This window comes from Bubalus bubalis, chromosome 23, assembly GCF_019923935.1.
Source record: "Bubalus bubalis isolate 160015118507 breed Murrah chromosome 23, NDDB_SH_1, whole genome shotgun sequence".
NCBI lineage: Eukaryota > Metazoa > Chordata > Mammalia > Artiodactyla > Bovidae > Bubalus > Bubalus bubalis.
In genome coordinates this window covers 11327174-11354218 of record NC_059179.1, presented here as the reverse complement: position 1 = coordinate 11354218, position 27045 = coordinate 11327174, and the positions used below count along the sequence as shown (strand labels likewise).

Genomic DNA, 27045 nt, shown 5'->3' with positions numbered 1-27045 from the left:
ACAACTGCAAACTCAATAATAACCAATATTAGAACAAGAACGTTTTCAAATTCGTAAAAGCCAAAGTTCTCAGAAGGATTTATGTGACCATATATACATAAGGCTTCCCTGTTCATCACCAACTCCCAGAGCTTGCTCAATTCGTGTCCATCAAGTCAGTGATGCCATCCTCTATCATCCCCGTCTCCTCCTGCCTTCAATCTTTCCCAGCATCAGGGTCTTTTCCAATGAATCAGTTCTTCACAGAGATGGGAATCAATCTTTAAGAGATGGGACCACCAGACCACCTTAGCTGCCTCCTGAGTAATCTTTATGCACGTCAAGAAGCAACAGTTAGAACCAGACATGGAACAACAGACTGTTTACGAATTGGGAAAGGAGTACATCAAAGCTGTATATTTCCATCTCTTGAAGATGGGAATACAATCTTCCCTCATAGCTCAGTTGGTAAAGAATCTGCCTGCAATGCAGGAGACCCTGGAGAAGGGATAGGCTACTCACTCCAGTATTCTTGGGCTTCCCTTGTGGCTCAGCTGGTAAAGAATCTGCCTGCAATGTGGGAGACCTGGGTTCGATCCCTGGATGGGGAAGATCCCCTGGAGAAGGGAAAGGCTACCCACTCCAGTAATCTGGCCTGGAGAATTCCATGGACTGTATAGTCCATGTGGTCACAAAGAGTCAGACACGACTGAGTGACTTTCACTTCACTTCACATACATAAATGATGGGCTCCCCCATCCTTACTCCCATCCCTGCCATCCTCTGAATCTCTAGCTGGTATGCTCTGCTGCTCTGATATTGACAGGGCAAGCTCCCTATTTCCTTCAGCTTGACTCAACCATCCCCTTCTTTGTGATAAAGTGAAAAATGGTCTGCTTAAGAGTTAAACTATTAAGAGGAAATGGAATAGGGAGACCAGAAATAAACCCAGACACCTATGGCCAATTTATTTATGACAAATAAAGCAGGAACATACAATGGAGAAAAGACAGTTTCTTCAACATGTGGTGCTGAGAAAACTGAACAGTTACAGGCAAAACAATGAGATTAGGACATTTCCTTCATATCATATACAAAAATAAACCCAAAGTGGTTTAAAGACCTAAATGTAAGACCTGAAACCATAAACCCCTAGAAGAGAACATAGGCAGAAGATTCTTTGACATAAAATCACAGCAATATATATAACATTATAATTATATTTTATATATGTGATCTTTCTCCTGAAGCAAAGGAAGCAAAACTTAAAAACGGGACCTAATTAAACTTAAAAGCTTTTGCACAGCAAAGGATATCACTGACAAAATAAAAGGACAATCTATGGAACAGGTGGCAATAGTTACAAACGATATGGCCGACAAAGTTATGTTGCTTTTTCCTGAACACCTTCCAATGGCTTCCCTTCTTGGTAAGAAGTAATAGAGTCATTCCAATTGGTCCCCAAGGCCCCCACTTACCTCTAGGACATCATGATCTACTGCTCTCCACCTCCCACTTTCTGTTCCAGCGACACTGACCAAATTCCGCTTATTAGACATCACTAAGAATATTCCTGCCTCGGGACCTTTGCACTTGCTATCCTCTCATCTCAGAATGCTCCTTCCCATTATCCACATGGTTCGAAATCACCTTCTTTTTGTTTGTGCTCGAAGTGTCATCAGAGGGTCCTTTCCTGATTACTTTAAACGTAACATAGCACCCACCTTCATTATCTCTTTATTGTTCATCATGGCATTTTCACTACTTCATTTTTATATTTATTCATGATGTCTCTTCCCATTAGAATGTAAGCAGGAGAAGACGGCTCTTGTTTGGCTGCTATACCCCTAGTATCTTCAAAAGTTAAAGCGTTAGTCACTCAGTCGTGTCCGACTCTTTGTGACCCCATGGACTGTAGCCCACCAGGCTCCTCTGTCCGTGGAATTCTCCAGGCAAGAATACTGGAGTGGGTTGCCATTTCCTTCTCCAGGGGATCTTCCCAAGCCAGGGATCGAACACTGTTCTCCCGCATTGTAGGTAAACTCTTTATCCGCTAGGCATTTTAGTAATAAAAATAAAATGTACAGCAAGATTGCCCTGCCTCAGGCACGCCGCTGAGGGATTCATAAGTAGCATGTAATTACATCTACAGAGCCCACGTTCTCTGTGCCAGGCGCGGAGCTTAGTGGCTCTGCAGGAGCTCCTGCGGTGGAGCCCACGCAGCCTACCAGACCCGGCCGGCGCGGCCAGTGGGTGGAGCTGGTGATCCGCTCCGCCCGGGAGCCGGCTGCGGGACGCCGCAGCGCTCGAGCGCGCCCATGGCGCATGCTCCGCGGGAGCCGAGAGCCCGCTCGGAAGCCGAGTCTCCGCTGCACTTCCCGGCGGCGGCTGATCTGATTGGGAGCGCTAGAGCCTGAGCCTGGTGCGGGCGCGGGCCCCGGGTCCAGCAAGGCTCCGCCTCCTCCAGGTTCCCTGCGGCCGCCCCAGCCTCTCGAGCAGGCACTGCGGCTCTCGACAGCGGCCCGGGAGGACGGCTGCAGGTGAGTGCCGGCCCTGCGGCACTGTTAGGGTTCCGCAGCATCGGCCTTCCTCCTCGGGCTCCGAGGGCCCCGCACTCTGCCGGGTGCTCAGTCTCACCGCCTGTGAACCTCTGCAGGACCCCTCTGCGCTGGTTCGCGGAGCACCCGAGGACGGGCAACTTGCCCGTCCTTCCCTGCGCTGCAGCGACACCCGGGATTTCTGATTCCCAGTTCCCCTACTTCCTCCTCGTCCTTTACTCGCATTAGCTCCGCCAGGCAGCCCCCAGACCTCGCTTACTTTTTAGCCAAAGGCATGGTCAAGGAACGGCTTGATACCTGTCCTGGTGAATATCCCGGCGATACTATTTAACCACTGGACATTTTGCTTCCAGTAATAAACCTGGGTGAGCCTCAGTTTCCTGGAAAAAGGATTTAACGGTACTGCAGAGAGTTGTTAGAGGCGTAATGAACGTCGTAGGACCGAAGCGCTGCCTGCGAAATCTGGAGCATAGCAAGAGCTTAAATGGGAGTCAAAATTACTAGTGTTGTTCTTATTGTTAGCTGAATAACAAGCTGCTTTGGAGCTTATCTTTTCTTCAGCTACTGAACTCTGGACTGCCCCAATCCTGTTTTTCAGAATCTGTTCTGTGTCCACCCTTTGCTGGGTCGTGGGGGTTCAGAGTTGACCCAGAGACTGGCTCTGCCCTCAGGCTGGTGTAAAATGAAGACAGACAAGTATTTAGTTGGGCTGTTAACAATACCAAAAGAATTGAGATAAAGTTGCAGAGCCCACGGAATCCATCTTGGAGGAGGCTTTTTCTCCTTGAACTTCTTGGTCATCATCCTATGACAGTTACTTGACTGATAGGTTGAGAAACTGTCCAGTGTTTTGTTGGAGGGAAAAATCAGTTGGATGATTTTTCTAGTTGAGTAGCTTCAGGTATTATCCTTCTGGAGCTTTCTTTGTAGACAGCTGCCAAGGCAATGGCAACCTACTCCAGTACTCTTGCCTGGATAATCCCATGTACAGAGGAGCCTGGTAGGCTGCAGTCCATGGGGTCCCTGGAGGTCAGACACGACTGAGCGACTTCACTTTCCCTTTTCACCTTCCTGCATTAGAGAAGGAAATGGCAACCCACTCCAGTGTTCTTGCCTGGAGAATCCCAGGGACGGCGGGGCCTGGTGGGCTGCCGTCTATGGGGTCGCACAGAGTCGGATACGACTGAAGCGACTTAGCAGCAGCAGCAGCCCCAGATCCGGGAGCATTGGCACTGAGTGGAAAAGCAGCTGCCACCGGAGGTGTTAACTATTTGAAACTGTGGTTACAAACTTTTACTTTTCTTTTTCAATCTACTTGGTATTCCCTAGTAATAATGGGCTTTCGGAAGGTTGTATTTATGATAAAGGTAGACCTGAACTGTACAGCCCTTCCTAACCACCGTAAAGAAATGCAAACTTGTGACTTTGCCTGTACAGATTCAAGATAATATCTGTTCCTGTCTAGAAATTGCAGGTTCACCACTTCTGGGAGAAATCACTCCATCACCAGCAGGAGATGCATCAGCAGACGGGAGCTAGTTCACTTTTGCAATCATCTGAGAACCAATTTCTTAAGACTTGTGGAATACTGGGTTTAAGCCCATCTTAAAAACAGCTCTGTTGAATTACTGACATACAATACTAGCCGGACATGTTTAGAATGTACATTTTATGCATTTTGATATGTTTATACATGTGAAACTATGATTGTTCAATGTCATTAACCTGTCCGTTACCCCCAAAAGATTCCTTGTGCATTGGGTACCCCTTTGCAATGCTTCCTGCCCCTCATTTCCCCAGGCAGCCATTTATCTACTTTCTGTCAATAGAGATTAGGTTGCATTTTCTAGAGTTTTATGGAAATGAAATCATATCTATTTATTTGATCTGGCTTTGTAAAGAATCCACCTGCCAATGCAGGAGACACAAGAGATGCAGGTTCAATCCCTGGGTCAGAAAGATCCCCTGAAGTAGGAAATGGCAAACCACTCCAGTATTCTTGTCTGGAAAATTCCATGGGCAGAGAAGCCTGACGGGCTATAGTCTATGGGGCCGAAAAGAGTTGGACACGACTGAGCAACGGCACCCATCATGTGCTTGGGACTATGGACTTTCAATCACCAGGATTATTTTGCAATTCATCCATGTTATTTATGTGCATTCCTTTTTATTGCTGAATAGTATGTATATATCATAATATATTGATCCATTCACCCATTCAGGGCATTTGGGTTTTTCTTGTGTTTGGCTATTGCCCATAGAGCTGTTATGAACATCTTTATACAAGTCTTTGTATTGGGATACACTCGTCCATATCTTTTAAAAATATTAATTTATTTATTTTAGTTGGAGAATAATTGCTTTACAGTATTGTGATGATTTTTGCCATACATAGACATGAATCAGCCACAGGTACACGTGTGTCTCCCCATCATGAATCCCCCTCCCACCTTCCTCCCTACCCATCCTTCTGGGTTGTCCCAGAGCACTGGCTTTGAGTGCCCTGCTTCATGCACGAAACTTGCACTGGTCTTAGATATGGTAATATACATGTTTCTGTGTTATTCTCTCAAATCATCCCACCCTCTCCTTCTCCCACATAGTCCAAAATTCTGTTCTTTACATCTGTGTGTCTTTCTGTCTTGCATATAGGGTCACTGTTAGCGTCTTTCTAAATTCCATATTTATGCTAATATACAGTATTGGTGTTTCTCTTTCTGAGTCTGTATAATAGGCTCCAGTTTCACCCACCTCATTAGAACTGACTCAAATGTGTTCCTTTTTATAGCTGAGTAATATTCCATTGTGTATATGTGCCACAACTTCCTTGTCCATTCATCTGCCGTCATTCATATCTTTAAGGGACTATATTTATTTTAAAATATATGGGAGGCTGGGGCTGTAGTCCCACTTTTGCCTCTAACCATCAGCGTGTCCTTGCAAGAGTCACTTCATTTTGCCTTTAATATCCATCCCCAAGGTCTTTGCTGTGCTGTGATTTTGTGCCATAGCTGTTAGAACTGATCCCTGGAGAGGGTCTCAGAAGCAGAGAGGGGCAATCTTCTTTCCTTCTATTTCTTCTGCATGCTCTCTTATTTTTTTCATTTCACTTTTTTCCCCTTGGGTGACAAATTCAAATCCTAAGGTTTAACTTTGTGCAAGAAGGGAAGTGAATAACTAGCGAGAATAGGAGCTCGTATCAGCTGAACTTCAGAACATTTGAATCACAGTTAGAGAGGAAAAGGTGGGAGGTTAACAGGCTCTGGAATTTTGGGGATCTTCCCTTTTCTTAACGTATAGTTCTCTCTTTCGCTCTTGCTCCAGAAACATTATGTTTAACTTTGTGGTGAGCAGGTGGATGGGTGTTCTGGGCTCCATGTGTCACAAATTAACTGAGGGTGGTGGGTGGGAGGTTTCCTAGTTAAAAAGAATTCCTGAATTTTTTCTTTGAGGTGTGGCTTGAGTCATTTGTTCCCTATTTGTCCTTTGCCTAACTTTTACCTGACGTAAACTGGTTCAGAACCTTGTATGGGAGCATTATTTACCAGTGTAATTTTGTGTAGTAAAATTGGTGTGGGCAAATAACAACAGACTGTTTTATACAGAATGAAAATGTGGCTCTGGGGTTTGCTGGTCTCTTTGGTCCTTGGGACCCTGCCTTCCCAGGCATCTGGATGGAAGCAGACACCTGTGGATCCTGAAACAAATATGAATGTGGTAAGTTTCTTAAAGGCATCTGCTTCTTAAAACGCATCTGTGATCAATATTATTTTCTGAAATCCAGTTACATAGCTACATGAAGCTACAAACTCCATTCTCTTTATATCTCGTTATGTTTTTCATGTTCTCTGAATCTCCAGTTCAGTTAGCTGGACTTTACCCACTAGGTAATGTGTATTTTACAAACTTCTTTTTACTGATGAAATGATATACTTCTTAATAAGATAAGTGATATTTTTAGACATTCATTTCATTTTTAAATCTCACTGATTTTGTTTAAACAACAATAAAAAAGTGTTAAAACTTCCAAAGAATGTTAATACTGAAGGTGTTGAACAAGGACAGATTACCAGTGTTCATCAGATCAGATCAGATCAATCAGTCACTCAGTCATGTCCGACTCTTTGCGACCCCATGAATCGCAGCACGCCAGGCCTCCCTGTCCATCACCAACTCCCGGAGTTCACTCAGACTTACATCCATCGAGTCAGTGATGCCATCCAGCCATCTCATCCTCTGTCGTCCCCTTCTCCTCTTGTTCAGTACAAAAATCAAAGTATCTGAAAACAATTTTGTTAGAACAAATAAAAATATAATCCCTCAAGTAATGAAAACATTTCAAAGTTATTAATCTTAAGTACACAGTTAAATCTGGAGACACTTGATTTAGGCATAAAATATCAGGAAAGTATAGATTGCTACAGAAAACATCAGGTTTAAAACAGTGACACAACTGAAGAACCAGGCAGCTTTGGAGATTTTGATAAATTTATAGTCAGTCAAGAGAGTGCACCTGTTATCAGGGTCTTAAGGTTGCATTTTATCCCTTGTTCCTGATTTTTTCTTTTTAAGGTTTTTTAAAATTAAAAGCATTTTTCTTTTTTAATTTTTTCTGTAAGAATGATAAACTTAAATCCTTTCAAGTGTTTGTGGTAGAGAGAATCACAAGCACTTATTTACATTGTCTTCTGGATAACTGAGTTAGCTGTATGCCGCTGAGCTCCTGATTAACAACTGCTTAATGGATTAAGTGGTACAAACTGCTATATGTAAAATAAAGAAGCTTCAAGGATATATTGTACAGCACAGGGAATATAGACAATATTTTATAATAACTATACATGGAATTTAACCTTTAAAAATTATGAATCAGTGTGTTGTATATCTGAAACTTATATTAAACATCAACTATCAGTTCAGTTCAGTCGCTCAGTCGTGTCTGACTCTTTGCAACCCCATGAACCACAGCATGCCAGGCCTCCCTGTTCACCACCAATGCCCTGAGTTTACTCAAACTCATGTCCATTGAGTCGGTGATGCCATCCAACTATCTCATCCTCTGTTGTCCCCTTCTCCTCCCACCTTCAATCTTTCCCAGCATCAGGGGCTTTTCAAATGAGTCAGTTCTTCCCATCAGGTGGCCAAAGTATTGGAGTTTGAGCTTCAGCATCAGTCCTTCCAATGAATATTCAGGACTGATTTCCTTTAGGATGGACTGGTTGGATCTCCTTGCAGTCCAATGGACTCTCAAGAGTCTTCTCCAACACCATAGTTCAAAAGCATCAATTCTTTGGCACTCAGCTTTCTTTATAGTTCAACCCTCACATCCATACATGACTACTGGAAAAACCGTAGCTTTAACTAGCCGGACCTTTGTCTGCAAAGTAATGCCTCTGCTTTTTAAAATGCTGTCTAAGTTGCTCGTAACTTTTCTTCCAAAGAGTGTCTTTTAATTTCATGGCTGCAGTCACCATCTGCAGCGATTTTGGAGCCCAGAAAAATGAGATCAGCCACTGTTTCCACTGTTTCCCCATCTATTTGCCATGAAGTGATCAGACCAGATGCCATGATCTTCGTTTTCTGAATGTTGAGCTTTAAGCCAACTTTTTCACTCTCCTCTTTCACTTTCATCAAGAGTCTCTTTAGTTCTTCTTCACTTTCTGCCATAAGGGTGGTGTCATCTGCATATCTGAGGTTATTGATATTTCTCCTGGCAATCTTGATCCCAGCTTGTGCTTCATCCAGTCTGGTGTTTCTCGTGATGTACTCTGCATGTAAGTTAAATAAGCAAGGTGACAATATACAACCTTGATGTACTCCTTTCCCTACTTGGAACCAGTCTATTGTTCCATGTCCAGTTCTAACTGTTGCTTCTTGACCTGCATACAGATTTCTCAGGAGGCAGGTCAAGTGGTCAGAATTTTCCACAGTGTATTGTGATCCACACAGTCAAAGGCTTTGGCATAGTTAATAAAGCAGAAGTAGATACTTTTCTGGAACTCTTTTGCTTTTTTGATGATCCAGTGGATATTGGCAATTTGATCTCTGGTTCCTTTGCCTTTTCTAAACTCAGCTTGAACATCTGGAACTTCATGGTTCATATACTGTTGAAGCCTGGCTTGGAGAATTTTGAGCATTACTTTGCTAGTGTGTGAGATGAGTGCAATTGTGCCGTAGTTCGAGCATTCCCTCAATAAAAAAAAAAAAAGGAAAGAAAACCTAATTGCCCCATGGATCTTTCCTTATGTGAATTTGATCATTATTCCTTTTCATCTTTCCCCCGGTTTTATTGAAATGTAATGGACATATAGCATTGAATTAGTTTAAGATGTACAAGATAGTGATTTGCTTTGGGTCTGTATCATTTTATCTTGTTCAACTTTACCTTGACATTCTAGTGTAGATTTGTTGGTCCACTGATTAAAAACAGATTAATATTTTTATCCTTCATTTCCCAGGATAGGGTCTCTTGAAACAAGGAAAACTGTAGATTACAGAATTAACTGGCATATTTAGAAAAGAAAGAAAGAAGTGGTTATTTGTGCCTGGGAGCCAGGATGGAACCAAAGAAGCCCAAAGCTACGGTAAAATAAGGCACAGTTGGTGCAGAACGTGTTAGAATGGTGAATCCAAGGTTTAAGTAAGCATCTGTGAGTAGAATGCAGGGGTGAAACAAGGGGAGGATTTACTCTTGTGATGGAGATTGGCTACTAGATAGAGCAGACTAAAATTTCAGTAATAATTTCTTAAATAAAACTTGGTAATTGACATTTTGTCTTCTCCTTTGCTCCACAGAGTGAAATTATCTCTCACTGGGGATTCCCTAGTGAGGAACACCTGGTTGTGACAGCAGATGGGTATATTCTCTGCCTTAACCGAATTCCCCATGGGAGGAAAAACCGTTCTGACAAAGGTATGGGTATCTTCAGTGTTGAGATAGGAAAGTTCTGAAAATCTAATTGCATTGCTGGAATTTGGCTGGTTTTTATATCAGTCACAAGTTCAGATTTAACATGAAAACATTGAAATGGGATTGTCTTTTAGATCAAAGTACTCAACATATTACATTTATGCAAGATATATGAAAACACTTCTTTTAAAGAAGCAAGGACAAGAATCATCTAATTTCATTTTCACTTAAAGATTCAAAGGTCAGGTTTGTTTGAGAATATGCTAAAATATCTCATTGTTATAAGGAAGCATTTTATTTAATAAAGTGATTTGAACATTAAGTAGATAGCTCTTGCTATTTGAAGATTACTTAATTTTTTGAGTAGGTAATGTCACATAGTTCAAAAATTGAAGAGAATGAAAAGCTACACAGTAAAATACCTCCCTCCTATTTCATTCTTTACCTCCCCAGTTTTTTTATGTATCCTTCCAAAATTTCTTTATTTTAAATTTATCTCTAAAAAAGTCTCTTTAGAAACAAACATTATTTTCCCTGCTTGCCTTTTAATTTAGAATGTGGCATATAATGCACATTTTTGTTTCTTGAATTTTTTTTAATGTTTTGAGTATTTTTCATACAGTACAAAGAGTACTTGATCATTCATCTCTACCAATACATAGTATTCCACTGTATAACTGTCATGATTTATTTAGCAAGTGTTCTCTTAGTGGCATTTGGACTATTTCTACTCTTCTATTAACAAGTACTGCTGCTGTAAATAACCTTGTTTGTGTGCAAGTTTATTTATAAGATACACTTTCAGAAATAGAATTTTTGGGTCAGAGGATATGTGGATTTGTGATTTTGATGTGTGTATTTTAGTCACTCAGTCATGTCCGACTCTTTGCGACCCCATGGACTATAGCCCTCAGGGCTCCTCTGTCCATGGAATTCTCCAGGCAAGAATACTGGAGTGGGTTGCCATTCCCTTCTCCAGGGGATCTTCCCAACCCAGGGATCAAATCCAAGTCTCCTTGCATTGGCAGGCAGACTTTACCATCAGAACCACCAGGGAAGACCCAGATATTGTTAAATTACTTTCCATGTGGTCTTGTTCTGGTAACTACACGTATTAGGAATACTTGAAAGTTCTTATAGCTTTGGCTTAAAATATATGCATATTTTTTCTCTGTCTCATAACGCAAGCAAAACTGTGGTTTCCAGTGCAGATTGAAGAATTTCTAGATAGACTTCTTGAAATCACTGAACAGACATCAGAATAAGGATCTGATCCTTAGTCAATTGTCTCTCTAGATACAGATTTTTTTTTTAACACTTTTTGTTTTTAGAAACTTTCCTTAGGCTACTAAGGTGAGATTAAGGTAAATGGATAACTGTGTCTTCTTCAAAATTTTATGTGAGTAGAAAATATTTATTCAAAGTAAATTTAAAAGCCCTCTGTGTTAATTGAGCTTTATATCATTGTCTATTTTTCTCTTAATAAAATCTGATGTTTTTCTCCCATAAATTCTAGCCATAATGAGTCTTTTGATGATGTTACCTGGTGAAGACAGCCAGTGCTCTTTTTGAAATTTAATTTCTGACTCTTGAGAGTTTTATGATTTATAGATCCTGCTAAATGTATGTTACAAAATCGAAAATGAGTTACAACAAGGGCTTCTGTTTTTCTTCTGCTCAAGACATGCAAAACATTTCAGAGTGAACATATGATCTTGATTTCCTTCCTCTGTTTTACTTTTAAAGTGAACTTTGTATACAGATTTCAGATTCAATATAAAGAAAGATATCTATTGATACTGTTTCTCTTAAAAGTGGCTAGTTGACTAATATAATTACTAATGTGAGCCATTGTTAAAAGATATAGGAAACCTCAGTGAAAACAAGCTTAGAGAATGTGCCTCCTTCCTCCAAGCTTTTTTCTCCTGTAGCAATCAAGGCAAATAGTGCCAGGTGCCTTCCTGTGGTGTTTATCTCAACCACTGCAGATGAAATTACTGTACCCTAGGAAGTGAGCATCCTTCTTGACTTGCTCTCAGGTGATAGGAAGAAGAGATGGGGGAATTCTGTCTGCCCATAAGTACTTCTGTGCTTTCACCTCTGTAGGTCTTGGGTTCTTCATTTTTAAAAACAGTTGATTGCCTGAGATGATCTCAAAGTTCCCCGTTAGTCTTTATTGCTCCCTAGTTATATGGGTTAGATCTCTTCTTTTCTTTTTTTTTGGTGGGGGTATGTGGATTGGGGCAGTGGCTATCTTTGGTCTTCAGAATGGGGAACAGATTGAAGGCACTCTAAGTCTGGTCATAGCATCAAGTCCCCACCCTTTTCCTCTGCTCTGCAGAGGCCTCCCTGTAGAGAATCGGTGATGAGTATGTAACACCTTCTATAAGCTAAGCTCAGAGACAAGTCTGGAAGCAATCTATGAAGGTGGTCCGTTATCTAAAGGAGTTTGTAATTGTCCTCAGAACTGCATAGGTCCTTCTCTGATGGTTTGCGTTTCCTTGGTCCACGGCTGAGCATGGAGCTGAGGTTCTGCCCTGTCCTTCACTCCCATCCTGGAGTATTGTTGTCAGTGGTGCTAGTTTGGCTTATTTAAGCCAGATAGACAGAAAGAATACATAAAATCCTTCACACCCAACTTGGAAGCTGGCTCATCCACGCCGCTTCCTCTCCTGACTTCCTCTTCTGTTAATAACACCCTCGTTGTCCTAATGACCAGGACTAGAAACTGCACAGTCACTCCTGACTCCCATCCTCCAGGAGCTGACAAGTCCTCTCTAGGCTCCCATGTTACATGGCTTCCATTTAGCCTTTTCCTCTCTGCCAGGCCACCACCCTACCTTACGCTCTTGTGACTGCTTACCTGGCCAGCTGAAATAAACTCAGAATCTGAGAGAGAGAAAGAATTTCAAAACAAGAATAGGGCTATTCATTCTGCTTATCTTTTAAGAGATTAATGCTCTTAATGCATAAGAAAATAATGCCATATATCTGTACTATTTATAAGTCATTACATGATCCTTTAAAACATAATTCATTTATCAAGAATGAAGTGAAGCTGTTCTTCCTACTCTTCTTTTTTTAAAAAATAATTTTTTTTTAATTTATTTTTGACCATCCAGGCTCTTTGTTGCTGTGTGGGCTTTTCTCTAGTTGTGATGAGCAGGGGCTACTCTCTAATTGTGGTTCACAGGCTTCTCATTGCAGTGGCTTGTGGGCTTCCCTCATAGCTCAGTTGGTTAAGAGTCTACCTGCCATGCAGGAGACCCTGGAGAAGGGATAGACTACCTACTCCAGTATTCTTGGGCTTCCCTTGTGGCTCAGCTGGTAAAGAATCTGCCTGTAATGTGGGAGACGTGGGTTCGATCCCTGGGTGGGGAAGAGCCCTTGGAGAAAGGAAAGGCTACCCACTCCAGTATTCTGGCCTGGAGAATTCCATGGACTGTGTAGTCCATGGTGTCACAAAGAGTCAGACACAGTTGAGTGGCCTTCACTTTCACTTTTTTTCTGAGCACAGGCTCAGGGGGGCAGGCTTCGGTGTCTGTGGTGAGTGGGCTCAGTGGTTGGGGCTCGAGGCCTCTAGAGCAGAGGCTCAGTAATGGTGTCACACGGGCTTGTTTGCCCTGCCTGCCGAATGCGGGATATTCCCCCATCAGGGATTGAACCTGTTGCATTGACATGCAGATTCTCTGCCACTGAGCCACCAGGGAAGCCCCTGCCCTTCTTAGTGTAGTTCATTTTTTTCTCAGTTTTTGTGTTCTGTTGTGATACTACCACCTTACCCCTGGGTTCAGGGATGCTAACAACCCTTCTATAGGTGGTTGCAAAGTTGGGAGTTTCTGTGAGGGGACTAGGGTTGTGCTGTGCTGCGCTTAGTCCCTCAGTCGTGTCTGACTCTTTGCAACCTCATGGACTGTGGCCTGCCAGGCTCCTCTGTCCATGGGGATTCTCCAGGCAAGAATTCTGGAGTGGGTTGCCATGCCCTCCTCCAGGGGATTTTCCCAACTCAGGGATTTAACCCAGGTCTCCAGCATTGCAAGCAAATTGTTTACTGTCTGAGCCCCCAGGGAAGCCCAAGAATACTGGAGTGGGTAGCCTGTCCCTTCTCCATCTTGCCAATGTCACCTCCATTACTTTATAGATACCACATTCCTTGTGGAACCTTAGTTAAAGCTGCGTGGTGAGCATCTTTCAATCCTGTCTCAGTGGCCCCCTCCGATTTTATGTAGAGCCTCACTTGGGGATCATCAAAAGATTTTTATCACAGGCCTTGGCTGCATGATTCCTCTACCATGTCAACTGCTTTCCTTTCTACCAACCTCCTTGTTCTCATCCATTTCATGTAGTTCTGCAGGATTAAGCTTCTTAGAGCCCAAGTATAATTATATGATACTGCCATTCAACAATCTTCATGACTCTAATAAATAAAGATAACACTATTCCTTAATGTTGTGTCCTGGCTGATGTCTGTACTATTCACCCTCATTTTGTATAGCAGTGGAGGTTTGAAGTTCACCTTGGGTATGTGCAGAGAGCTTCATGAATCCCCAAGTTAGTGATTACAGTCATAGGATAGGATGTCTATGGTGTCTTCTTCTGTAGAATGGGATAGACTATCTCTTTCATCTGGTTTATGAGGAGTGCTTGATCTTTACCCATTGTCTAAGAAACATTTCTCATTGGCACAGATTTAAATTGGCACCATAGCCAAATTGCAAATGGTATCGTTTAAGTTGTACCAGTTTATAAGAATTAAAGAGTCACTCTTTCACACTCTCAAATCCAAACGAGTTATTCCCCTTTTGCTCATTTCTCTCTGGGCCTCAGCTGGTGACTCAACCCGTTGGAATGGTGATCACTGTGCCTACCATCTTCATTTCTACACATCCGTAAAAACACTTTTTTCCCCACCCTTGCAGCCCCACCCGGCTTAATTGGCCACTCTGCCTGGTTGCTTGAGCAGGAAGACCACTTCCTCTGAAGTCCCAAACGTCTTGCTGATAAACCTCCTGAGGTCCTTTCCTTACTCTGTTGTGGGGTTGACTCAGGTGTGTACTTCTCTCTACCCCGACCCCCAGGCCCTTCCGCAGCCGCTTTTTGAAGGAGGAGCTGCGTCTTTGTCACCTTTGTATTCTTCACAGCAACCAGCATGGCCGTACTGTCTGCGTGGCTGGCCTCATTCAGAGGTGTATCTGGCAGTCATCAGAACTGGGATTCTGAGGGAGGTGAAGGCAGCAGATCTTCTCTCAAGTAGATCTCTCAAATAGAATAGACGCTTGTGCACACACAGGTTTTATATTCACATGCAGAGAGTTTATGAGCCCAGTGGAGAATCCCCTGATTTAGACAGTCATTTACCTGTCTAGTCAGACCTCTACTAATTCAGTTCAGTTCAGTTGCTCAGTCATGTCCGACTCTTTGCAACCCCATGAATCGCAGCACTCCAGGCCTCCCTGTCCATCACCATCTCCTGGAATTCACTCAAACTCACGTCCATTGAGTCAGTGATGCCATCTCATCCTCTGTCGTCCCCTTCTCCTCTTGCCCCCAATCCCTCCCAGCATCAGAGTCTTTTCCAATGAGTCAACTCTTCACATGAGGTGGCCAGAGTACTAGAGTTTCAGCTTCAGCATCTGTCCTTCCAAAGAAATCCCAGGGCTGATCTCCTCTAGAATGGACTGGTTGGATCTCCTTGCAGTCCAAGGGACTCTCAGGAGTCTTCTCGAACACCAAAGTTCAAAAGCATCAATTCTTTGGCCCTCAGCCTTCTTCACAGTCCAACTCTCGCATCCATACATGACCACTGGAAAAACCATAACATTGAGTAGATGGACCTTTGTTGGCAAAGTAATGTCTCTGCTTTTCAATATGCTATCTAGGTTGGTCATAACTTTTCTTCCAAGGAGTAAGGCGGCTTGAAATGTGTATTTAGAAAGCTCTTGGTGACCAGTAGAGCATGTGTGGGCTGTTTCTCTGTGTTACATAACCTTCTCTCTCAAGTGTTGAGCTCCCCCTCTTTTACACTAATTCTGTAAGGGAATTGAAATTCAGAAATTCATCCTTCATAGGGAAGTGGTCATATTTTTATCTCCTGAGCCTTATTTCAGAAAGTCATGGGATGCTGGCACTGGAAGGATCTCAGAGTCCTGCCTGAACCGAGGATTTGGAGAGCTTGCATTTTTAACATAACTCCCTAGTGGATTCCAAGGTAAAATCCTAGGGTTTGGGAACCCGGGTTCTAGAGCAGCGCACCCTCATTTTACTGGGCAGGACAGTTTGGTTCAATGAGAGAAAGGAATTTGCTTTACATCAAAGGCTAGTGGCCCAGCCAGTCTGATTCCAATTCAGTATTCTTTGAGCCAGAGTGTGTGACCTTATGTATTTAATAAGTACTGAGCAAGTTGGATCTATGGGAGTCAAAATATTTATTTTATTTGGCTAAAACACAGAAATAAAGGCCTTGTCCCAAATAGGTAACATAGCAACAATATCAGTGAGGCAGACTTCTTGCTTAACTGCGTTTATAATAAACTGTAAACTAAAGCAGTCATCAGATAAAGCGCCAGCAGTGAAAACATTCATATCTGAAAAGCGGTGGTTCTACTGGCCTGATGAGTGAAGTGCATTCTGGAGTGTAATTGTCTTCCTGAAGAAACAGGCTCTCTGAACTTTGCCTTGGTAAAACTCCTCAGGGGTTGCCCATTGTACTTTTTGAGTTATAATTGGAAATTCACAGCCTGACTTGTGAGTTAGGTTTTGCAGGAAAAGGCCATCAGCCTCTGTGTGTGTGTGTGTGTGTGTGTGTTTAATTAATTTTGGTTATATGTTTTAGGCTTCCATCCAATTTCTGAATTTTCTGTTCTTATATGTGATTCCTAAGGAAACCATTTCCAAAATGCAGTGCCCTGCCAAACTAAACAGAGGCCTTGATCAACTAGGATGCAGCTCCTCCCCCCGGGGTGGCACTGGAAAGACGTAGGGCCATTACTCAGTGCCTGGACTTGTTGACTCCGGCTCTCTGAGCTCGTGCCCTTGGACCTTGATGACACAGTGGGTGTGGGGCTGTGTTCAGACCCTCTGCCTAACTGAGTGCCGCAGGGCACTGTCAGCTGCACAGCAGTTTCTTTTGTATTTGCAGATTGTGGCCAGGAGCAGAGAGTCAGAGTGAAAGAGGAGATGCTTGGCTCAGCACCCCTCCTTCCCCTGTACTCCCTGTCTTCCTCCTGTTAACCTCAGTGTTGTATCAGGGAGGAATTCCCCAGCCACTCACACCCAGTCAGGCCTCTGGCTACACATTCTCATAGCTCTCTGTGTGTTTCCCTCACAGCAGTTAAGACAATAAATAATAGTGTATTACGTGGGTGCAGAGAAGGCAATGGCACCCCACTCCAGTACTCTTGCCTGGAAAGTCCCATGAGCGGAGGAGCCTGGTGGGCTGCAGTCCATGGGGTCACTAAGAGTCGGACACGACTGAACGACTTCACTCTCACTTTTCACTTTCATGCATTGGAGAAGGAAATGGCAACCCACTCCAGTGTTCTTGCCTGGAGAATCCCAGGGACGGGGGAGTCTGGTGGGCTGCCGTCCCTGGGGTCGCACAGAGTCGGACACGACTGAAGCGACTTAGCTTAGCGTAACTTATGTGGGTGATGGTGCTTGTAATCTCTGGCTTCCCCACTGAACTGTGAGCTGTCAGAGGGCCCAGACCTTTTCTGATTACTTGATAATCTCTCCAGTCCAGGGCTTTAGTCTGCCTGTTAGTACAGTCCTGGTGCTCCTGGGGCCTGGGTTGACCGAAGCATCTACACTTTATGATGACCACAGGGGGGTAGGATCCTCCTGAGCTCAGAGGCATGGCACCTCTGTTTAAAGGCAGGCTGTGGTAACAGAGAAGGGCATGGAAAGCAGAAAGGCAGTTTGGCATGGAGATAATGGGCACTTGTAATGTCACGTGATCACACGGTTCCCAGCTCCACCATATACTAATTGTATCTGCATCCTGGGGCAAATTATTTCTTTTTTTCTATGCCTCAGAGACCCCATCTATAACGCGGGAAGTGTAACATAAATGGTCTAGCGCCATCGTGGGTACATAGTAAGCTCTAATTAAGGCTGTGCCCTGGAAAGTGCACATGATGTATCTGTGTGTGTGTGTGAATTTGTTGTTGTTGTTCTGTTGCAAAATTGTGTCTGACTCTTTGCCACCTCATGGACTGTAGCATGCCAGGCTTCCCTGTCCTCCACTATCTTCTGGAGTTTGCTCAAATTCATGTTCATTGAGTTGGTGATGCTGTCTAACCATCTCATCCTCTGTCACCCTTTTCCCCTCCTGCCTTCAGTCATGCCCACCATCAGGGTCTTTTCCAATGAGTTTGCTCTTCGCTTCAGGTGGCCAAAGTATTGGAGCTGCAGCTACTGTCCTTCCAGTTAATATTCAGGGTTGATTTCATTTAGGATTGACCAGCTTGATCTCCTTGCAGTCCAAAAGAATATCAAGAGTCTTCTCCAGCATCACAATTCAAAAGCATCATTTCTTCAGAGCTCAGCCTTCTTTATGTTCCAGCTGTCACATCCATATGTGACTACTGGAAAATCCGTAGCTTTGAGTATGCACTGTTTTTTTTTCTTTCCTTTCCTTTCTTCATTCCTTCACTATTGCATTTATTTATCAAATTTACCTGCCGTGAGCACCGCATGGCAGACTCAGCATCAGGTGCCGCAGATGCTGCCGTGAATGAGACAGAATGGTTTCTGCCTTCTGTTGCTTAGCAATCATCGTGACCATGGCTACTGTTGGGGAGAGAGGCGCCCTGAGGACGGGGTATTTTCTCTGTGATCCTAGCACTGTTGTATTCCTTCCTGCTGAGGGTCATGACCTTTCTAGTAGGGCAACTGTGAAATGTGAGTGCAGTGATCTCGACTTCCCTAGTGGCTCAGACTTTAAAGAATCTGCCTGTAATGCAGAAGACCTGGGTTCAGTCTCTGGGTTGGGAAGATCCCTTGGAGAAGGGAATGGGAACCCACTCCAGTATTCTTGCCTGGAAAACCCCATGGACAGAGGAGCCTGGCAGGCCACAGTCCATGGGATTGCAGAGAGTCCTGATCTGGGATTGCCAGCTGGGTAATTCTGCACAGATAACTTAGCTACACTGTACCTCAGAGTCCTTATCTGAAAAATGAGGGTAAAAGCTATTACCCAACTATTTCCTTAAATTCCTATTGCTGCTGTAACAAACCACCACAAACTTAGTGGCTTAAAACAGCACAGATTTTTTTATCTTACTGTTCTGCAGGTCACAAGTCCTAAGATCAAGGTAGGGCTGCCTGCTGGAGGCACTTGGGAAAGATCCCTTTCTTGCCTTTTCCAGCATCGGGAAGCTACCCACCTTACCTGCCCCATTCTCTATCCTCAAAGCCAATAGCATTTTCCAGTTTCTCTCTCATTCTGACCCTCTTAGAGGGACCCTAGTGGTTACACTGGGGCTACTGGATAACCTAGGATGATAGCCCATCTTAAGATGCTTAATCACATCTGCAAAGTTCCTTTTGCCACGTGAGGTAACATGTTCACAGGTTCCAGGAATTAGGAATGGATTTCCCCAGTGGCTCAGTGGTAAAGAATCCACCTGCCAAATCAGGAGATGTGGGTTTGATCCCTGGGTTGGGACGATCCCCTGGAGAAGGAAATGGCAACCCACTCCAATATTTTTGCCTAGAAAATCCCATGGACAGAGGAGCCTGGCCGACTATGGTCCATGGGATCTCAAAAGAGTCAGACACTACTTGGCGACTAAACAACACATCTTTGATGGGCCACCGTGTAGCCTGCTGCCCCAACTCAGCAAGATGCGTGGTTTCTTGTCTGAGACGGTGCATGTAGCGTGTTTAGCATGGTGCCTGACCCAGTCAACTCTTAGTGTGCTCCTACTGTGACTGAGATGATGTTACCGTGGCCAAAGAATGCCCGTTCATGTTGTCTTTCTTCACAGAGCTGTTCTAATAATAATTAATTACAGTAGTACATTTATTATTATTATTATTATGAGTCACTATTATTTATCAACCACTGTGTCATCCCCCACTTTAGATAAGAACATCTATATTCCAGAGAGATTGAGTAAATCCTATAGGGCTTCATACCCAGTAAGAACCAAAGTCTGTTTCATGCCAATGTCCTGATCTTTGTGATCTGTTCCTCCACCTCCTCCTTTCGGTTCTTCATTGGACCTCAGCTGAATTCTCACAGCGGTTTCCAGTGTGGTGGAGGCCCGTCCAGACACTGCCCTGGTAGAGAAGGCCAGTGCCTTGGGAGGTGGGAGGAACTTCCGCAGGCACCCAGTCATCTTTGTCTTGTGAGGCTGTGGGCTCAGCAGATTCATTTTTGAAGCCTGAGTAATCCCTTCTGTGCTCCCACCCACGTATGGCCTTATCAGGGCCATCACGGGACTGCATCTCTGCTGGCTCTGTGCTGACTACGTAGGTAACTGATAAAGTCACTCACCCTCTCTGGGCTAAAGGTGCCTGGAGGCCTTTTCCTCAGCCTGCAGCCCTCGTACGGCCAGTTTGGACAAACTCACAGTAGGGCTCTTCAGGAAAGACAGCCCTTGTCCCGCTGTGTTGGTCTGTTGCTCAGACAGTCCAGGCTGCAGGTGCTGGCATGCGTGGACCTTGGGAGAATCGCCTGTGTACACAGTAATAGCTAGCTGTTACTTCAGTTAGCTTCTCTCAGCAGGATGAAGAGCAATCTGATTAAAGTAATTCACTGGAAGATGTGAATGACAGTAGGCTTAATCCTCCTAGAGAGAAACTGCTTTTTCCAGCAAATCCTTGACTGGTGGCGGGTTGGGAGAGATGACATCGTGCCTTCCTTCCTCCGCCTGCCCCATCTCATGGGAGCCAGGTAGGAGCAGGTAGGAGAAGCTGGCAGACAGGTGGGTAGGCCTGTCACAGTGCCCTTGTCTGTTCTGCTGCCGTTTTGTATTCACTAAATGTCAGAGGGAAGGGACAAGCAGTTTAGCACCTATTTTCCACCCCAGGCCTGGATTTGTTAGTATTTTCTCTTTGTTGGTGGCCCATCATGTCTCCTGGAGTCACGGGCATGGGAAGCCCAGTGGGTTATATTCTCTGTGGCTTCTTCCTCGGAGGCCCCTTTCGTTCTGGGAGGAAGGGGAGCTGGCCCCACTTGCGAGGATATGCGCCCCTGAAGGAAGTCCTTCATATCGCCTCTGTGCCCAGATCAGATAAGGCACCACGCCCTGCCAGTGGTTCCCCAAACCCCTGTGGATCAGCGCTTTTACAGTGCCCTCTGGGGTCCTGTCTGGCTGAGGTCCCGGATACAATGTCAGGTCTCTGCAGATCCAGGCGGCTGAGCCCTTTGTGGGGAGTCTGTCTGTCACCTGAGGTTTGTCTCAACTCTTCCTCTCCTGGCAGAGTGAAATTTGTCTTTCCTCTGAGTTTTACTGTGTGGTAGACTAGCCCTTTCCACACTGGGCTGGAGGGTAATTGTGTCTGTCTCCTTGACTAGAATGAAGCTCCATGGAGAAGGGAGCGCTGCTCACCCACTTTCTTATCCCTGAAGCTAGCTCAGTGACTGCCACAGAGTACGTACCAGGACAGGTTTACAGAAAATGTAATGTGTGTTTTGAATCACTTGATTTTTTTTATTTTTTTACTTCCAGTGCTTTGCTTATTATCCAGTGAAACTCTCAGTGAACATTGCTCAAATGATTGAATAGGACATAGCTGAGAGGCTTGAGGTTGCTGTCAGGTGGAGCGGTTTCTCAACCATGTGCCTCTCCGTGCCAGCCCCTTCCCTCCCCTGCTGGCATTTCCCAGGAGAAAGCCGTGAGGTCTGCCCTCCCTTTTGCAGTTCTTGGCCCAGATCCTCCAGATTTGAAAACACCTGACTTTGAAAGATCAGATTCACTCCTTTCTTCCTGTCTGGTTTCACCTTTTATATCTGTGGTTCATGGAGCTTTTGGATCTAGCTTGAAGTGAGGGTGGGGGAACCCTAAAAAACAAAAAAAGAATTAGAAAAAAACCTGACTTTGATCCACTCCCATCCCCTATGACAGGTGTCTTAACAAGTCACTGAGTTTTCTCTACCACACCCTCCCCTGCTTAAAACAAGGTAGTCCCATTTGAATGCAGAGTTCCAAAGAATAGCAAGGAGACATAAGAAAGGCTTCCTCAGCGATCAATGCAAAGAAATAGAGGAAAACAACAGAATAGGAAAAACTACAGATCTCTTCAAGAAAATTAGAGATACCAAGGGAACATTTCATGCAAAGATGGGCTCGATAAAGGACAGAAATGGTAGGGACCTAACATAAGCAGAGGATATTAAGAGGTGGCAAGAATACACAGAAGAACTGTACAAAAAAGATCTTCACGACCCAGATAATCATGATGGTGTGATCACTGACCTAGAGCCAGACATCCTAGAATGTGAAGTCAAGTGAGCCTTAGGAAGCATCATTACGAACAAAGCTAGTGAAAGTGATGGGATTCCAGTTGAGCTATTTCAAATCCTGAAAAATGATGCTGTGAATGTGCTACACTCAATATGCCAGCAAATTTGGAACACTCAGCAGTGGCCACAGGACTGGAAAAGGTTAATTTTCATTCCAATCCCAAAGAAAGGCAATGCCAAAGAATGCTCAAACTACCACACAATTATACTTATCTCACACGCTAGTAAAGTAATGCTCAAAATTCTCCAAGCCAGGCTTCAGCAATACGTGAACCATGAACTTCCAGATGTTCAAGCTGGTTTTAGAAAAGGCAGAGGAACCAGGGATCAAATTGCCAACATCCGCTGGATCATGGAAAAAGCAAGAGAGTTCCAGTAAAATATCTATTTCTGCTTTACTGACTATGCCAAAGCCTTTGACTGTGTGGATCACAATAAACTGTGGAAAATTCTGAAAGAGATGGGAATACCAGACCAGCTGATCTGCCTCTTGAGAAACCTCTATGCAGGTCAGGAAGCAGCAATTAGAACTGGACATGGAACAATAGACTGGTTCCAAATAGGAAAAGGAGTACGTCAAGGCTGTATATTGTCACCCTGCTTATTTAACTTCTATGCAGAGTACATCATGAGAAACGCTGGGCTGGAAGACACACAAGCTAAAATCAAGATTGCTGGGAGAAATATCAATAACCTCAGATATGCAGATGACACTACCCTTATGGCAGAAAGTAAAGAGGAACTAAAAAGCCTCTTGATGAAAGTGAAAGAGGAGAGTGAAAAAGTTGGCTTAAAGCTCAACATTCAGAAAACGAAGATCATGGCATCTGGTCCCATCACTTCATGGCAGATAGATGGGTAAACAGTGGAAACAGTGTCAGACTTTATTTTTGGGGGCTCCAAAATCACTGCAGATGGTGACTGCAGCCATGAAATTAAAAGACGCTTACTCCTTGGAAGGAAAGTTATGACCAACCTACACAGCATATTAAAAAGCAGAGATATTACTTTGCCAATAAAGGTCCATCTAGTCAAGGCTATGGTTTTTCCAGTGGTCAGGTATGGATGTGAGAGTTGGACTGTGAAGAAAGCTGAGTGCTGAAGAATTGATGCTTTTGAACTGTGATGTTGGAGAAGACTCTTGTGAGTCCCTTGGACTACAAGGAGATCCAACCAGTCCATCCTAAAGGAGACCAGTCCTGGGTGTTCATTGTAAGGACTGATGCTGAGGCTGAAACTCCAATACTTTGGCCACCTAATGTGAAGAGTTGACTCATTGGAAAAGACTCTGATGCTGGGAGGGATTGGGGGCAGGAGGAGAAGGGGACGACAGAGGATGAGATGGCTGAATGGCATCACCGACTCGATGCACATGAGTTTGGGTGAACTCCAGGAGTTGGTGATGGACAGGGAGGCCTGGCGTGCTGTAATTCATGGGGTCGCAAAGAGTCGAACATGACTGAGTGACTAAACTGAACTGAACTGCAATCCAGGTACCTGGATTGTTTCATTTTGAAACAATTTTCTTTGTTTCTTTTTCTGTTACACACAGACTCTTTTTAACCATGAATTTCAATAGAGGTTGTTTTAGGCAAAGCCAGGTCCATGGAAATTCACAATATGGGGTAAATACAGGAGCGTAAATACAGGTAAATACAAACCAAATTAAGGTTTGGGAAACCCTTCCATGCATTATAGAGCAAGGGGTCTGGGAATGTTTTAAGCCTCATACAGGGGTAAATGGCAGGTTCAGGGTTCAGTAGAGGTATTTGCAGATGTTGTTGAAAGCCCCTTAGCTGCCATAATTGGCCCCTCTGCCCACCGTGTGTGGTGGGCACACACTTGAGTTGGCCGCCTGCACTTTCCTGGGCTTCACGCTCACCTCTTGCAAAAGCATCCGTGGCTCCTAGTTGCTTGTGGGAATCCAGAAGTTATTTACTGGTGGTGTTTAGAGAGTTTCCTGGTATATCTTCAACTTGCTAACTACCACGTTTCTCCTTTGAACCTTCTGGGGGATTAGGGAGGGAAGTGTAGAGAAATTTCAGAGGCATTTGAAATATTCCCTCAAGAAAAGTTAGGGAGCTGACTCCTGGTCCCCACAAACTGGCGCCTGCCTCCCCTTCCTGCTCAGTCCTAGCTGCCCCACCCTTTATGCTGCTCAGCCCTCCTTGGTTCTCCCACACCCACTGGAGCCCATCCTCCTTTCTCAAGACTCTGCCCTGCGAAGTTGACTACTACGCAGCCTCAGGTTTTCCATTAAGTGTCTGAAGAGGCATAGGTTAGAACCAGCAGCTAGGAGTTTCGCTCCCTGTGTGCTAAGCTCCTGCCTTCCCTTAACCCTCCCCAGCAGACACCACCGAGCACAGACGCTCCTTCTGTTAGTAAGGACCAGCACCAGAGCCTCTTTGAACAAGGCAGTCCTGCCCCACTGGTCCCTAAAGTCTTTCCTTGGTCAGCCTGACTTCCTGGTCTTTTAATGTCCAATCATCTTTCCCATGAGCTTCCATGATAGCTCAGTTGGTAAAGAATCCGCCTGCAATGCAGGAGAGCCCAGTTCGATTCCTGGGTTGGGAAGATCCACTGTAGAAGGGATAGGCTACCCATTCTTGGGCTTCCCTTGTGGCTCAGCTGGTAAAGAATCCGCCTGCAATGCAGGAGACCCTGGTTTGAATCCTGGATCGGGAAGATCCACTGTAGAAGGGATAGGCTACCCATTCTTGGGCTTCCCTTGTGGCTCAGCTGGTATAGAATCTTCCTGCAGTGTGGGAGACCTGGATTCGATCCCTGGGTTGGGAAGATCCACTGTAGAAGGGATAGGCTACCCATTCTTGGGCTTCCCTTGTGGCTCAGCTGGTAAAGAATCCGCCTGCAATGCAGGAGACCCTGGTTTGAATCCTGGATCGGGAAGATCCACTGTAGAAGGGATAGGCTACCCATTCTTGGGCTTCCCTTGTGGCTCAGCTGGTATAGAATCTTCCTGCAGTGTGGGAGACCTGGATTCGATCCCTGGGTTGGGAAGATCCCTTGGAGAAGGAAAAGGCTACCCACTCTAGTAGTCTGGCCTGGAGAATTCTATGGACTCTATAGTCCAAGGGGTCGCAAAGAGTCGGACACAACTGAGCAACTTTCACTTTCACCTTTCCCATGTCCCAGTCCCAAAACACCTTTGATGGGTGAAAAGTGTCTTCATGTGCCCAAGAAAAACAGCTCCCATGCTCTCGTCACACATTATGTACAGTACAGTTACCCCTGAATGGTAACACCACCTTGGTCTTTTGTTTCTGTTTCATTATTTGCTTTGTGATCTTTTGCGACTTATCTGGTTAGCATGATATCATGTCAGTTTTGAAGCTTTGTGCTGCTAACTCCTACACATGATTGCCTTCCAGGTCCCAAACCAGTGGTGTTCCTGCAGCATGGCTTGCTGGCAGACGCTAGTGACTGGGTCACAAACCTGCCCAACAGCAGCCTGGGCTTCATCCTGGCAGATGCTGGTTTTGACATGTGGATGGGGAACAGCAGGGGAAACACCTGGTCTCGGAAACACAAGACTCTTTCAGTTTCTCAGGATGAATTCTGGGCCTTCAGGTATCTTTTGAGTCAATTATGGCAGGGGTCTGTTTCCTTGGTACCCTCAGTGTAAACACTGGGGAGGCTAGGCTAGAAGGGGAATTCAAAACCATATGACAAGAAACTGATGGTTTATGGAAGGTTCTACCCTTAACCTTCTCCCTTCCTTCATAAACGTGTACTCCAAATATGAGGAATTTAATAAATAGCAGTAAGGTAAATTATAAATAAATGGTTACATTGAAGGATTAGATTCAGTAAGGAGTTTTTAGTTATTTTGGCATTCCTGGCGGTGTGGGTTCTGCTGAGTAAGTTGTGTTCCATAACCTTCTCCTTTCCTTCATAAACATGTCCTCCAAGTGTTCACTTTTCTTATTTCCAGAAGTTCTCTTCTCTCTTTAATTCCAGCTGGACCAGTTAATCACTGCATGACATTAGGCATGCATGTGGCATGCTCTGTGTCTGTAAAATGGGGATAATAAATACCTATCTTGTAAGGTCACTGGGGGCTTAACAGAGAAGATGCAAGCTGGAGAGACTGGCAGAGAGCCTGACACGTTGGGAGTGGTGGTAACAGCGTGCGTGCACACAGGCTCAGGGCTATGTCCCCAAACCAGGTGTTGGAGAAAGTCAGCACCAGGGACTCCTTCGGGCTCGCTTCCCATTTGTAATACCAGAACCTCCCCAAGGCCGTAAAACACAAGAATGAGAGCTTTTTACCAAAGGCCTGTCCAGGAATATATTTGTTGTTACATTATTTGTAATAGCAAAAAGTTGCAAACTCCCAAATGCCCATCAGCTGTGAATGGACAAATACAGTGTGATGTATGGACACAGTCGCCAACCGACAGCTGTATGCGATGGCAGAGATGAAGTCTGATGCAGAAAGATGCACACTGTTTGACCCCATTCATAGAAAATTTCAAAAATGGATCACACTCTGAAAAGTGGGGAAAGCGGTTATTTTCAGGAGGCATGGTTATCAAGAAGCCCAGAGAGGCTTCTGCAATCCGGTGATGTTCAGTTGTCTGCACTCAGGGCTGGTGTACCCAGCTGTGTTCAGCTTGTAATGACTCATCAGACCCACACGCTTGTTATTTGCATGCTGTTGTGTTTGTGTGCAATGTCTCCATGAAAGGTTTCCTTTTTTTTGGATTACAGTTTTGATGAGATGGCGAATTATGACCTACCAGCTTCAATTAACTTCATTCTGAATAAAACGGGCCAAGAACAACTGTATTATGTGGGCCATTCTCAAGGTACCACAATAGGTATGTATATAGTAAACACGGAAGGTGGATAAAATGTCTTGTTACAGAATTTGTGTTTGCCCTTAAAAGTGAAATATTAAAAAATGATTAGTGCAGATGGAGTTTTATGTTTGTTTTTTAATGCCAAGCAGAAATAGTGAAAAGGGCAAAGAATTTTTGTAAAACCGAGTCTTCTCTGGAACTTCAGACTTAAACATAAGTAGGTAAACGTGCTGTATATGGCTGCCTTGACTGAAGGAATTCATGTAAGCCACAGCCTCCTACGGGGCTTCCCAGGTAGCGCTA

General features: G+C 44.4%; 1 protein-coding gene across 2 annotated transcripts in view; it reads left to right on the top strand.

Annotated features, from left to right (window-relative positions):
* Window positions 1-2383: 2383 nt before the first annotated feature.
* The window catches only part of LIPA (lipase A, lysosomal acid type), a 41104-nt gene continuing 16442 nt past the window's right edge, over window positions 2384-27045 (top strand). For both annotated transcript variants that reach the window (XM_006058450.4, XM_044935496.2), the window contains exons 1-5: window positions 2384-2519; window positions 6143-6254; window positions 9333-9450; window positions 25309-25507; window positions 26651-26760. In XM_006058450.4, the coding sequence (XP_006058512.4) occupies window positions 6144-6254; window positions 9333-9450; window positions 25309-25507; window positions 26651-26760 (538 nt within the window). In that variant the 5' untranslated portion in view covers window positions 2384-2519; window position 6143. The remainder of the gene's footprint in view (window positions 2520-6142; window positions 6255-9332; window positions 9451-25308; window positions 25508-26650; window positions 26761-27045) is intronic.